This window comes from Ruditapes philippinarum, unplaced genomic scaffold (assembly GCF_026571515.1).
Source record: "Ruditapes philippinarum isolate M1 unplaced genomic scaffold, ASM2657151v2 ctg1638_1_1_1_1, whole genome shotgun sequence".
NCBI classification, from domain to species: Eukaryota; Metazoa; Mollusca; class Bivalvia; order Venerida; family Veneridae; genus Ruditapes; species Ruditapes philippinarum.
In genome coordinates this window covers 293,098-306,021 of record NW_026865446.1, presented here as the reverse complement: position 1 = coordinate 306,021, position 12,924 = coordinate 293,098, and the positions used below count along the sequence as shown (strand labels likewise).

At 31.1% G+C, this 12,924-nt stretch overlaps 1 protein-coding gene across 3 annotated transcripts; it reads left to right on the top strand.

Annotated features, from left to right (window-relative positions):
- Positions 1 to 461: 461 nt before the first annotated feature.
- LOC132729064 (uncharacterized) lies at positions 462 to 10,575 on the top strand. Of its 3 annotated transcripts, none has more exons than XM_060714807.1 (11): positions 462 to 681; positions 3,157 to 3,323; positions 3,818 to 4,021; positions 4,338 to 4,505; positions 4,895 to 5,035; positions 5,214 to 5,243; positions 5,500 to 5,703; positions 5,986 to 6,153; positions 6,376 to 6,492; positions 6,717 to 6,816; positions 7,364 to 10,575. In XM_060714807.1, the coding sequence occupies exons 1-11, from the start codon at positions 656 to 658 to the stop codon at positions 7,560 to 7,562; spliced, it is 1,524 nt and encodes a 507-aa protein (XP_060570790.1). In that variant the 5' UTR covers positions 462 to 655; the 3' UTR covers positions 7,563 to 10,575. The 3 variants fall into 3 exon arrangements, with proteins under 3 accessions (XP_060570790.1, XP_060570791.1, XP_060570792.1); XM_060714808.1 differs by having other exon boundaries at positions 463 to 681; positions 3,288 to 3,323; XM_060714809.1 differs by lacking the exon at positions 462 to 681 and adding an exon at positions 860 to 883 and having other exon boundaries at positions 3,288 to 3,323.
- Positions 10,576 to 12,924: the final 2,349 nt, after the last annotated feature.

The following is a 12,924-nucleotide window of genomic DNA, read 5'->3' as shown; positions in this document are numbered from 1 at the left end:
AGGTGCACTAAATGTTTTCTTGGTATATTAGTTTTCCGTATCGTGGCCGTTATAGATGGTCTTGTCTGCTTTGTGTTTTTGTACGCATGTGTGTGCAATGTGAGCGTGCGTGTGTGTGTGCGTGCGTGCGTGCATGCGCGCGTGTGTGTGTGTGCGTGCGCGCATGCGTGTGAATATCCGAGTATGTGCATGTCTGTGTTTGCACGTGTATGCATGCTTTTTCTGTTATCTTTTAATTTTTTTGTTCATGTATGCCATTAATAGCTCCATAAACTATTCACTAAAACATTAGTTATATAATATAGCCAATATATCATTTCTTTTTGAAACTGTTATAAGATACCCCCAAAAACACCCTTTTAGAAAAATGAAAAATGATAGCAATTCGCGGGCTTAATTGGCCTTTAATAGGATTTCATTATACATGTTTTAACCTAACTTCAAATGTCACTCGACTGCATATTTTACTTCAGTACTTTTAACAAGGATGCAATCTTAAGTGCGTTTGTGTTCTAAATATAATATTCTTAGCGGAAAAAGGTGGTTATGATTGTAATGCAAACTTTACATATGTTGATTTTGTTTTGCAAACGAAATACAATTTTATAGAAATAGACATAAACGGTGTTGAAATGTATTTCCTTTTCGCAATGATATGGTGTTTATTAGGATTCCTACCGGGTATGTTTTGTATTTTTGTGTTCTAAGTCATTTAATTACTACGTAACATAGATAACATAAATAACTTCCAAGAAAGCCTTTGAATTATTAATATCAATTTCACATCCATATATTTTTAATAATAAACATGCATTTAATAGTGAACATGCCATATGATCTCAAAAGCGAGGTCGTAGTACTTTTAAGAGATGATTTCCTTTACGTATACCGTAAGTAAATATGTTTGTATGTCTTTGTTATTGTCGTAAATAGCTTATTTGTTTATGTTTCTTGTAATTTAAAAACCGACTTAAAATAAAGTTTCGTGTATCTTGTATGGCTGAACGCAAAACTGATCTAACTTGATTTTTTTATAAAATTTAAAGGAGGCTATGAAAAAAACTTTACAAATTCTATAAATTTGATTTTTATGTTACTATTTTTAGATCTCTTTATTCATAAAAGTTAAATTATATTAAGAAGGAGTTTATAAATCAATATCACTTAATAAAAATATATTTGAAATGATCTCAGTTAGATCAGTTTTCCATTTATATGTCACAAAGTTTCAATGATAAATTGTCAGCAAAACTGGTCATACTTGACTTAGCCCTATGTTGCATTTACAAAATGGGTCAACTAAGGCACAACCCATTATCAATAAGTGCCATGTTTGTAAAAAGGATGATATAATAGAAAGTAATAGTAATTTTAACCACATTTTTGTATGTTTCTAAAAGAAAACAACTTTTCTTTGTAACAAGTTGTTAATTAATGAAAACAATTGACAATTGTTTGCACTATAATAGAAATCAGATGGGGGTTCTAGCACATGAAATATTTAGAAATATAAATTTTGGAATTTAATGGTTTAGGGACAAAACAAGAGATTATTCAACGTTACATTGAAATTGATTTTAGAACATTTTACCATATTCTGAAATGTAATTTATAACTGTTCTACAATACAGTAAAAACATTAATAACAAAAACAACAAAAATAATAGCATTTCATAAATAAAAAATGCGTAGCTTTAAAACACCACCACCACCACCACCACCAACCAACAACAACAACAACAACAACAACTTCGAATTAATATGCAAGTTAACAATAATGAAGTTTTATAGCATGATTTGCAATCTTTAATAACTGAATGATATGCCTTTTTATTGTTTGAGTGAATTGTCATTTAATGTTGCCTATCATGGTGTCAAGTACAAGTTGTCTGTATCATGTGTATGTAATTGCATTTTAAGTAGGATTGTCTCCGTTCCTTATAAGTATTCTAACCCATTTTTTAATTTTGCGCATTAGATTTGATAACCAGGAACATTCATTGTGAATTAGCGATTTATTAAAGTTTTCTTTACATCAAACAATATCTTACCATGATGTAAAGATTAATTTAAAGATAGAAATACTTTCTTGTCATAAATACAGACCTTTCTGAAAATTATTAATGTCGCCCCGGATGTAATCAATCTCTCATTGACTAATTTCTTCCTATTTCGGAGCAAGAGTGGAGGGTGGAGCCCTGAATGACAAACGTACTGAATTATTGTATTGTTTAAGAGGCTGGCCAAGAATTGTATAAACAAGCTACAGGTTTACTTTACAATCGAGTTTAAGTGATAAATGTATAAACCAATGCATGTTCTTTTTTATGATGATGATGTTGTTTATGATTAAATGATGACGATGATGATGTTAATGCTGCTGTTATTGTTATGTGGCCTTGGACATTGCCTTGTCACATTTAACCGTTTCATGGATTTCAGATCAATGTTTAACAACATACAATCCAATTTCCATGTTTTAAAAGCTTTACGACGTCGTGTTAATAAAACAAAATGTTTATCCTTTGGCCTTGCATGATTGGCTGATCTCAATGTTCTTTGAACAATAGTGACACCTAGCGGTCAGAAGTCTACGAGTTTTTTACTTCGTTCTAAGCATGTGTTACTATCAATGCAGAGTGACTGTTATATGCCGTAAATAACAGCTGATAACATCCGGTCAAAAGAAATAATAACTGCTATGGATGATTGTAACATGCCATAAATTGTTCTTTTGAACAACAAGTCATTTTCAACTAAAGGAATACCTTGCATTTCTTGTGTACATCACAAATGTTAAATTAATACATCCTTCCGTAAATAAAAAAGTTCCCAAATGTATGGGGTTTATTTTTTCAAATAATCTTTCACACATTTTACAGATATGTGAACATTAATGCATCCATTTGACGGATTGTATCATTAGCGTTGATTCATTCTATTGGCTCGCTTGGGTTGCAATTAAATGCAATCAATTAAAAAGCGAAATGGTCCCTAATTGAAAGTCTGTAGTACCATGAATATTCTGATATTTATTTCGTACAATACGTGACAATATGTCTTGCTAGAATAATGCATGGATATTGTTGTTAAGTGTGAGGTCAAAATATTTTATGTGAATATACAAATTTTTAAATTTCTTTTGTTTCAATCAAGATTTGAAATACTTGCGGAAAAAGAGCTCATTGTAGACCAAGCCACTTCAGGTGAACGACCCATCCAGACTACACACCTACGTAATGATGTTTTCTATGAATTAAGCGAATATTATTATTGTTTAATTATAGGTTATGTTGCATCGAGCTGTTACAATCCACCTTCAGGTAAGTTTCGATTCTCTGAAATAATAATTGTTCACGTGTTTATGCTAACTCAGGCTGTTTATCGATGAATAAATACTTAAAAGACTTAACACTGTTAATACATAAAATGTTAAAATATTTCAACATATCCATCAATATGGTCTCGCATAAATGCAAACTTTTATGTTGTGTGTATTATTGATTCAAATAAAAATATAAGGGGTGAAATAACAACCAATTAAATTGATGCAATTGGTACAATGTACGTTATTAAAGTATTAGGATAATCATTTATTGACAATGCATCTTAATGTTAAATTGAGTCGTCTATAGTACATGTATCCGAATGCAATTATTTCTGTTAGTTACGTAGTGGTTTTAGGAAAATGTTCCGTTAAAGTTTGGCTTCTAATATTTATTTAACAACATTACTAACATTAAATCCTAAAGTTGCATTTATATGTCGTGACAGTTCCTTCCATTGGTAATTAGCAGAACAAACCCTTTTATTTCAGATTTGTGTAGCAATAAGTTTATTGAAATGCCAAAATTAGTTTCGAGAGACCCGTCAATTATTTTCACCAACAAAACGTCTCACTGGAAGTTTTGTGACGTGTATGCGATTGACACAAATAAATGGTACAAAAGTGAAAGCCCCATGACCTCACACTGTCCGTCAATGTACATGTGCGGAACAAAGTTTCCCATTTGGATGAATGGTTAGTATAGAAATAAATGATTTTAATTTTGTTTGATAATAAAAAAGTAGACAGAGGAGATGATTATTGATTCTTTTGTGATTGTTAATAACATGCTATATTGAAATTTGATTTTAATCATTTTCTAGTTTTCCAGTCCTTTATATGACTTAAATGTTTATAGCCAGATTGAAATTCAAGAAGTTATTATTTGCACATCTGATAAAACAAAACGGAATATCCGCTAATGCGTCTTCTAATAATTTTTACATTAACTCAAATTAATAATAGAAAACAAACTTTCAAATTTTAACTGTTGTGTCTTTAATTTGCCCAGGTCAGAACCCAAGGCAAGAAGAAGGATTGGTAAACAGGACCTCTTGCATAAGACACTTTGAAAGCTGTTGTTTTCGTACCTACAGACTGTCCGCTGTCAACTGTGGACAGTTCATGGCCTACTGTTTCGTCCATTTACCAACCAGTTGTCACCAGAGATATTGTTTTGGTAGAGTACATTATTAGCATTACGTAATATATGTACATGTACTTAAAGAAAAGTACATACAAAGCTTAATTGGTTCTAAATACTAAGAACTGAAAATATCATGTCATTTATTATCTATATTCAAGAAGTAATTTTTTTTCAGTACTAGTTACTTAAATGCCCATGTTCAAGTCTTATACCCACTCTTTCTTTGGTTATAAAAACCCTAACAGCATGAAAATCATGTCCCGCATCGTATAACGTAAGAAAATTTGATATGCACATGCCAATGGAAGTCGCCTCTTCCATTGTATCACATGGAAAACCTCAATCAGACCGAATATGCTTTTTCGTTAATTTCTCTTAATTACTGTCAGGTTATACCCCTTTAAGATGTTTTCCCATTTAAGATAATGACTTTACGACAACATCTAGACCAACACAGATATCGACACTTACAGCCATGAACACAGTGAAGTTTTCGGGCACTTCGATTTCACAGAAAAGCACATATGTTTCTTATATCGAGGAAAAGCAAACATCGACAACTGGTAAGAGCACTGTTCATTAAAACTTTAACAGATAAACACTTTAAATTAGCATCTTAAACAATCAAACAAACGCGCATGAATTAGACATTAAATGATATTTGATTCTTAGATTTATAAATTACAAACTATCATATTGCTTATGACTTGAAATTACAAGTATATTTGTTTTATGTTTTAGCTGCATCGACATGCTTTGATACATCTTCAGGTACATATATTCATGTATTCTATACAATGTGTTCCATAAAATTTAAAGCAACACAACGATAATTTATATTCAAGCCTATTTTACATCTAGTTTTGATATTATATTGTAATTGTTATTATTTAACAGTATTAGATTTAAAAATGTAGAATAGTACAAAATGTCTGATCCAATGTTTGTATTACACATTTACAATCGGTTGCCACTAAGCAACGGCATGTTTGAATGCTTGAATAAACACAAAACTGTATTGTGTTAGATATATGCTTACTGGAGATGTCAGAAGTTCCTAACTTAGAATCAAGAAGTCCGTCTTACACTATCAACATCGTAACGTCTAACTTGAAATTTTGTGACATGTATGAAATACACGCAAATAAATGGTACAGAAGTCAAAGCCCAATGAGCACGAGTTGTCCTTCAATGTACATGTGTGGAACGAAGTTTCCAATTTGGATGTACGGTAAATAAATGTTTTACATATTGTGACTTTATCATTATTTCGCAAGAGCAATTACGAAAATCATGTTTACAAAATTGCTTCATTATACATGAATAAGAAACATCTTGTTGGCTTCAGACTAAAATTTAAATACATATTATACAACAAAACTGGTGTTTGATTGTTTGATTGTCTTTAGTTTAAACGTTATCTATTATTGCACGAGTGTGTGTCATCTCTTTATAAATGTTTCATTATTGTTTTGCAGTTTTCTAAATTGTACCAAATGTTCCCGTTTTCCAGGTCAGAATCCAAAACCGGAAGATGGGCTAGTAAACAGGACGTCATGTTTAAGGAACTTTGACAATAGTTGTCTCACCACCTACAGAGTGTCTGCTGTTAACTGTGGGTGGTTCATGGCTTACTGTTTTATAGATTTGCCTTCCGGTTGCCCTCAGAGATATTGCTTCGGTTCGTATTTACTGTCACTGTTTTGCTATATTATACGTTTAATGCAGAACAAACATGAGCTAGTTAGGTAACACAAACAAAAAGATAAGGTATAAAGCAAAGGAAATGAGGCAATTACGCTGTTAAAATAATTATTTTCTAGATATACGCTTACGTTCTAAAGTTCCATGAAATTATTTAAGACACATGTAAGATATCATTTCAAATTCTTATTGTTTGAAGATAATGTTCTTATGTCTACGACAACACCACCACACACGTCAATACTTACGGACAAAAACAGCCGTAGTAGCAATACAAATGCGCACAAAGTATCAGATGAGAGTCAAACACCATTTGGTAAGTACAGCTGAAAAGTTTACAAGAACAATATGCGTTTAGCTCTATATATAGATACAGATATTTGAAAACAATGAAGCACATTCAATCAACTGAATATAATCTCAGAAACTTCATTTCATTGTGACTCTAAGGACATCATAATAGAATCTGTTTAAAATTAATCCCGAATTGTTAGAAATCTCCTTCGCTTTTGTATGTAGAGAAATAATTTTTGTTTTCAGTTTTGAGTGACAAAGAGCTGTTGACCATAACAGTTGCATTAATTGGACTTATGACCGCGACTGTTATCGGGTTACTGACGCTCATCATTCGACGTAAGAGGTAATTTTACATTAACATTTATCAACATTTTGTTACAAACAGTATTTGTAGTAAATTTAATGTTGCAGTCATTTATGAAATTTCCCGGGAAAAGTAAGTTCATCAATGTTATAAATTGCCATATTTGTTATAGTTTTTTTCATAAATAAACTGAAATAGAAACCATAAAGAAAGGCTAAAACGGCATAATTAAAAAGGTTGCAGACTCGGTAGATTGAGCCTATTCATTGACGGTACTGGAAAGTGCAAGCTACCTCCTAGCACCGGCTCAAGCAGTTTTTCACATTTTACATGAAATAGTTACACTTTTGAATGAGATATGCTCATAGAACCTCCATGTGATACGTGAGGGTCATTCAATGAAAAAGTTACATAGTCCATAAGTAAAGGAATGAGTTTGTCCTAAAAATAAAGAGACATGGTTAACTTTTGTACATGTTGTCATCAAAGAATTACAACATTCAGCTGATCAGTATGGTCTGATTTCAATGATAAAACTACTTTTTTCACTAGTACTCTAAAGTGAATTCATTTTTGTTTCTTACAGTGTGCCGATGATGAACGATAAGATTGGTAAAATCAACATTGATACTGACCCGTTGAAGCAGCCGGTCCATACTTTTATTAACGATGATGATGCTGGACATATGTATGAAACTATTCAATGCGATAAAACAGTCCCGCTTGAACAAAGTAATGACAAACCCAAAGAATCAGAGTATCTGACACCGGCCTTTGGTTTATGACACCACCGTTGATGACAGAACTGATGAAAAATTTACAAACGTCGAGAATGATCTACACCGTGAAGAAAACTACTAAATAAAACTGTTTTGAACTAAAGTATACCTTAAGTTAATACTTAAGACAATATACAGTAATAAATTCCAGAAAAATGTAGATATCTGTCAAAGATATACTATGTTCATCCTCTAGTAAAATATTTCAATCACAGAAATTGATTTAATTCTATGAAATTCTTACCGCATATGTTTAATTGAAAAAAAAGGATATACAATGTATTGGAAGAAGCTGCGTTCCCTGCGTTCCCCATTAACGGTCAAATAAAGTTGGTATTGTCTTAAAAAACTTACAATTTTTAATGACACAATATTGTGACGACCTTTATAATGTGTAGTATTTTGAACATAACATATCTACTTTGTGTTAAACCAAAATTTATATTTACAAAAAGAATGTGTAGCAATTATAAATATTTTCTGGTATTAAATTTGAGCATAGTATATCTTGAAGTTATAAATATTTTTTTCATTAGATAATTATAGTTATTAATATTCTTATAAAGAATAAGGAAAAAAGAAAATTTTTAAGTACATAAACATCTCAAAAAAGATATTGTAAATATTCTTAGTTTGCTTATTGTGAAGATAATCAAATTTCTTCACTTTGCTTTTTAAAATACAGTTTACTTCATTCAGTTTTCCGTTGGCTATTGTACATGTATATATATTTAGGTTTCAGTTTTACTTTCTGATCCTTTTAGAACATTTTGTATGCACCAACAACAACTAAACGGTTGTAAATGTATTATCACGCTAAACGCTTATCAAATATTTGTATACATTCTACTACATCTCGACTCAAAATATACACCTGGAAATAAGTTAAGCACATCCCCGTTGTGATTGAAAGCTCTGTCATGAGATGATGACTTTATTGAGCTACGAAATAGTAATGTGATAAGTAGCGATACTAAATTATATTTCATAATCCAGTAAATTTATGTGTTTAGTTCATTCTTAACCAAATAATTGAAGCATAAGCAAATGTGTTTTTTTTTACGAACAATGTAAGCGTTTATAAGTATAGTGTTGGAGCGTTTACAATACATTTACTGGTGGAGTTTTCTTGGTTAAATGTTGACAATTACGTAACCTAAAATGACCTTATGTAGCCAAATATTAAATAGCGTGTGTAACCGCCACGTCGTGACCTGATAATAGCCTCAACCCTTCTCCTCATAGTACAGTAAGGCGTCTTATGCGATTTTTGACATATAGGAGTTACTTTTGTCGGTGTCGGCGTCATCCGCGTCCCCTTAAGCTTGTCCGGAGCATAAAACAGTCATAAGTCGGATTGACTTCAAACTTGGTATGCATTCTTCTTATAATGACCCGGAGTGCAGTGCATAAGAACCGGTACTCTGCACGTCTTAATTTTTGAGTTATTGCCCTTTGTTAAATTTCATACTTTATTTTTGTCCGGGCCATTTCTCCTGAAGTATTAAAGCTATGGACATGAAATTTTATAGAATGATAGATATTATTAAGAAAAAGTACAGTTCACAAGAATTGGTACTCTGCATTTCTTAATTTTTTGAGTTATTGCCCTTTGTTAATTTTCATACTTAATTTTTGCCCGGGCCATTTCTCCTAAAGTATAAAAGCTATGGACATGAAACTTCATAGGATGATAGATCTCATTAAGAAGAAGTGCAGTGCACGAGAACTGGTACTCTTTCTTAATTTTAGAGTTATTGCCCCTTGTTAATTTTCATAATTTATTTTTGTCCGGTCCATTTCTCCTAAAGTTGAAAAGCTATAATGGTCTTTAAACTTCATATGATGATAGATCTCATCAAGAAAAAGTGCAGTGTACAAGAACCTTTACTCTGCACTTCTTATTTTTGAGTTACCCTTTATTAATTGTCATAGTTTATTTTTGTCCAGGCCATTTCTCATACATTGTAAAAGCTATGGACTATAGGATGATATATCTTATTGATAGGAAGTGCAGTGCACAGACACTGCTGCTCTGCACTTTTTATTTTTTGAGTTATTGCCCTTTGTTTTTTTGTCCTGGACATTTTTCCTAAACTATATTGTTCACAAGGGAACACATTCGACTCGCGGAGTTCTAGTTAGGTAGATTATGCCATTCCTGGTGTAGACCTTGTTCCAGTGGCTCATTTCAGGTGGTTGGAACCTTTGCCTAAATGAAATTTGAAATTTCTGTTGTGGTCATGTCAAAATTGAGGCAAAATGCCGGGTATGAGGCTATCATCGGGGCACGTTTACAACATTTACCAAAAAATATCAACCAGTAAATAGTTTGTAAATGCACCAACATCATACTTATAAACACTTACATTTTTGGTACATTTCCTTTTGTGTCAATAATTTGGTTAATAATAAAGTAAACTAAACTCATAAATTTACTGGTTTATGCTTATGAAATTGGTATCGCTACTGATCACATTAAATCTTCTTAGCTTAATTTAGTCGTCATCTCATGACAGTGCTTTCAATCACAACCAATTTTTAATTTCCGGGGTGTGCTTAATTTACTCCCAGTTGTAAACATGTATGCATGCTTGTTTTGGTTCATTCAAAGTGTATGTACATTGGATCATCAAAATAATTAGTCAGTACATTTAAAAAGAAATAGAAGTTTTAATATATATATATATATTATGTATGTTGCTTTTATATTGAAATATGTTGCGCACAATGTCATACATGATTTCTTGCTAACTTTCTTCTTTTTTCAATAAATATACAAATATATTACATAGTGCACTTCAAAGTAAGGTTCTGTGACTGAATGTTTTAGTTTACCTTTCATTTTATATAACAGTTATTAAAATATTTACTATTATAAAAGTAATTAAAGTTATACCCAGTTATACAAAAACTATTTTCTAATCACAAAATGACACTTATAAATGTGATATGCTTACCCGTTCATCTATAAACATATATTAATAAAATGCTACAAAATATACTTCTTTAGAGCTCTTACTGAGTTACATTATTTTTACAAGTATAATCGGTACGATTGTTGCATTTACACAAAACAATCTCATCATCATTTACCTTTGATATGCTATGACCGACAATTATAAGCCTTTGCAAGCAATATAGAGCCATACAGTACAGACTGACCAAGCTACATAACGTCGGACGCTCATTTCTGTACTTTGATAATTAAATTGTTTTCATTATGAATATACTTTTTTGCACAGTAACTAAATGACATTGAAATTTATAATACTTTGACAGAAATGGAGTTAAATTAGCTGATCGCGAATCGAAGACTTTTGAAACTTGATTCTCTTCTTGTGTTTAAGCAATGCTCCGATGTCCGTTATATGACTGGTTACAGGTTATATGCATTTTTGTTGAAGGGGCCTAGAGTTTTCGAAAGCTTACGATCTTACATAAATAAGCACTTGACTCTGAAGGTGTCACTTGGTCAGCCATGAGAACGGTCAAATTGATTTAGTTTAACATTGTTTTGATATATGAAAATTACGTTAATATTTAAGTATTTAAGAAGTTATATCTGCCGATCTCATCAATATTTATTTGCATACATTCATTGATAAAATTTACCATTAAATGCGGTTTAAATTATGTGTATTTTATAACATAAGCTAACATTTTTATGATAAAAATACTAAAGGTATGCCAGAAACGAGCAAAGATGTTTCAGAACGTAAATTAAAGAAAATGAATAGTTTGGCACACCAGGAGTCAGCATTTTTTAAAGAAAATTGACTCCTCAAAACCTCCGCTTTATCGGAGCATTTTGGTACAAACTACGAGATAATTTGAAGTCACATACATTTCAAGTTTATGAAGAAATAAATTTCATTTACGAGGAAAGTATAAAAGTAAATAGACCGAATCTCTAACAATAATGTTAATTTGTGAATATTATTGATTTTAATTTATGTTAAAGTACAGTAAACTCCGCTTATAACGAACTCATCGGGACATTCAAAATCTGTTCCTTATATCCGGAGTTCCTTGTAAGCATATAGCGAATTATTTCCTTTATTAGGAGTTTTTATAGCAAACAGATCTACATATAGCGAACTGATTGTTTACCATCGTCCGCCATTTTGAAGAGCTTTTGATTAAGAAAAAATAGTCATTTATTTCCATTTAAGACACAATACCCGATAGCGTACTGTTACGAGCCAGGCGTAACGAGAAAGAAAAGCCAGCAACAAACTTGTAACAATAACAAATTTATTACAGAAAAATTATTAAAGAAAAATAAAATAACAAATTATGTTTACAAATACCTGAAGTCCAAATAAAAATGTAAATTACAAATGTCTAGTCTGATCCTGGAATGATCCTTTTGAATAGCACAGTTAAATCCAAGTTAAATCCAAGAACACTTTAGAATAAATTCCCACAATAAAATCCACAAGAATAATTAATAATCCAAGCTCCAATAAATCACTTAATTTCCAAGTTGAATAATACTCCAAATATATTGATGACTTAAAAGATTACTGATGACTAAAAAGGTAACTGATGACTTAAAGATCACTGATGACTTAAAAGGTAACTGATGACTTAAAGATAAGATTAATGAAAAATGTCTCCTTATATATATTAACTAAGAAGTTTCCAGAAAGGTCTATTATGTTCTCAAGTAATCATAATCTAGCAACTTCAACAATAAAGATCATTCCAGAAGTTTCTATCTAAATATAATGCATGAGTTTTCTACAACAGTTAAGAACCTTCTAGTACATACATGTAGTTTATGTTCTAAAAATAGAACAATGATAATATTGGAAATACCAACTGGTCAGATATAAATTATATACATGTAATATGTTGCATACATAACACTTCCCCTCTTCAAGAAAAAGAAATATGAATGAAATGAATATTTCTTTTACATAAATTCAAACAATGTAACTAACAAATAACATAGGAGAAATGTTAAACAATTTTATACATTCATATATATGTGTATTACAAACAATAGCAAACAACAACAAAAAAAATAACCAATCATATCATATAAATGCTATTACAAACAATAGCAAACAACAACAAAAAAAATAATCAATCATATCATATAAATGTTAAATTTAAAATACTGCAAATAACAGTTTTAGACACGTGAAAGTGCATCAGGGATCAAATTATCTTTCCCTTTAATGTGTCTAATGTCAAGACTATATTCTTGCAAAAATAAACTCCACCTCAACAACCTTTGATTTTTGTTTTTAAGTTTATGCAAGAAAGTGAGGGGATTGTGATCACTAAAGACAACAACAGGCAACTTTGAAGAAGTTAGATAAACTTCAAAATGCTGAATAGCAAGAATAAGAGCAAG

Excerpts from the sequence above, each read along its gene's own strand:
- LOC132729064 (XM_060714807.1), top strand. The coding sequence starts at position 656 with ATGGTGTTTATTAGGATTCCTACCGG. Across the intron at positions 5,244-5,499 it reads ATGCTTTGATACATCTTCAG|ATATATGCTTACTGGAGATG; the intron begins GTACATATATTC and ends GTATTGTGTTAG. Across the intron at positions 6,493-6,716 it reads TGAGAGTCAAACACCATTTG|TTTTGAGTGACAAAGAGCTG; the intron begins GTAAGTACAGCT and ends TTTTGTTTTCAG.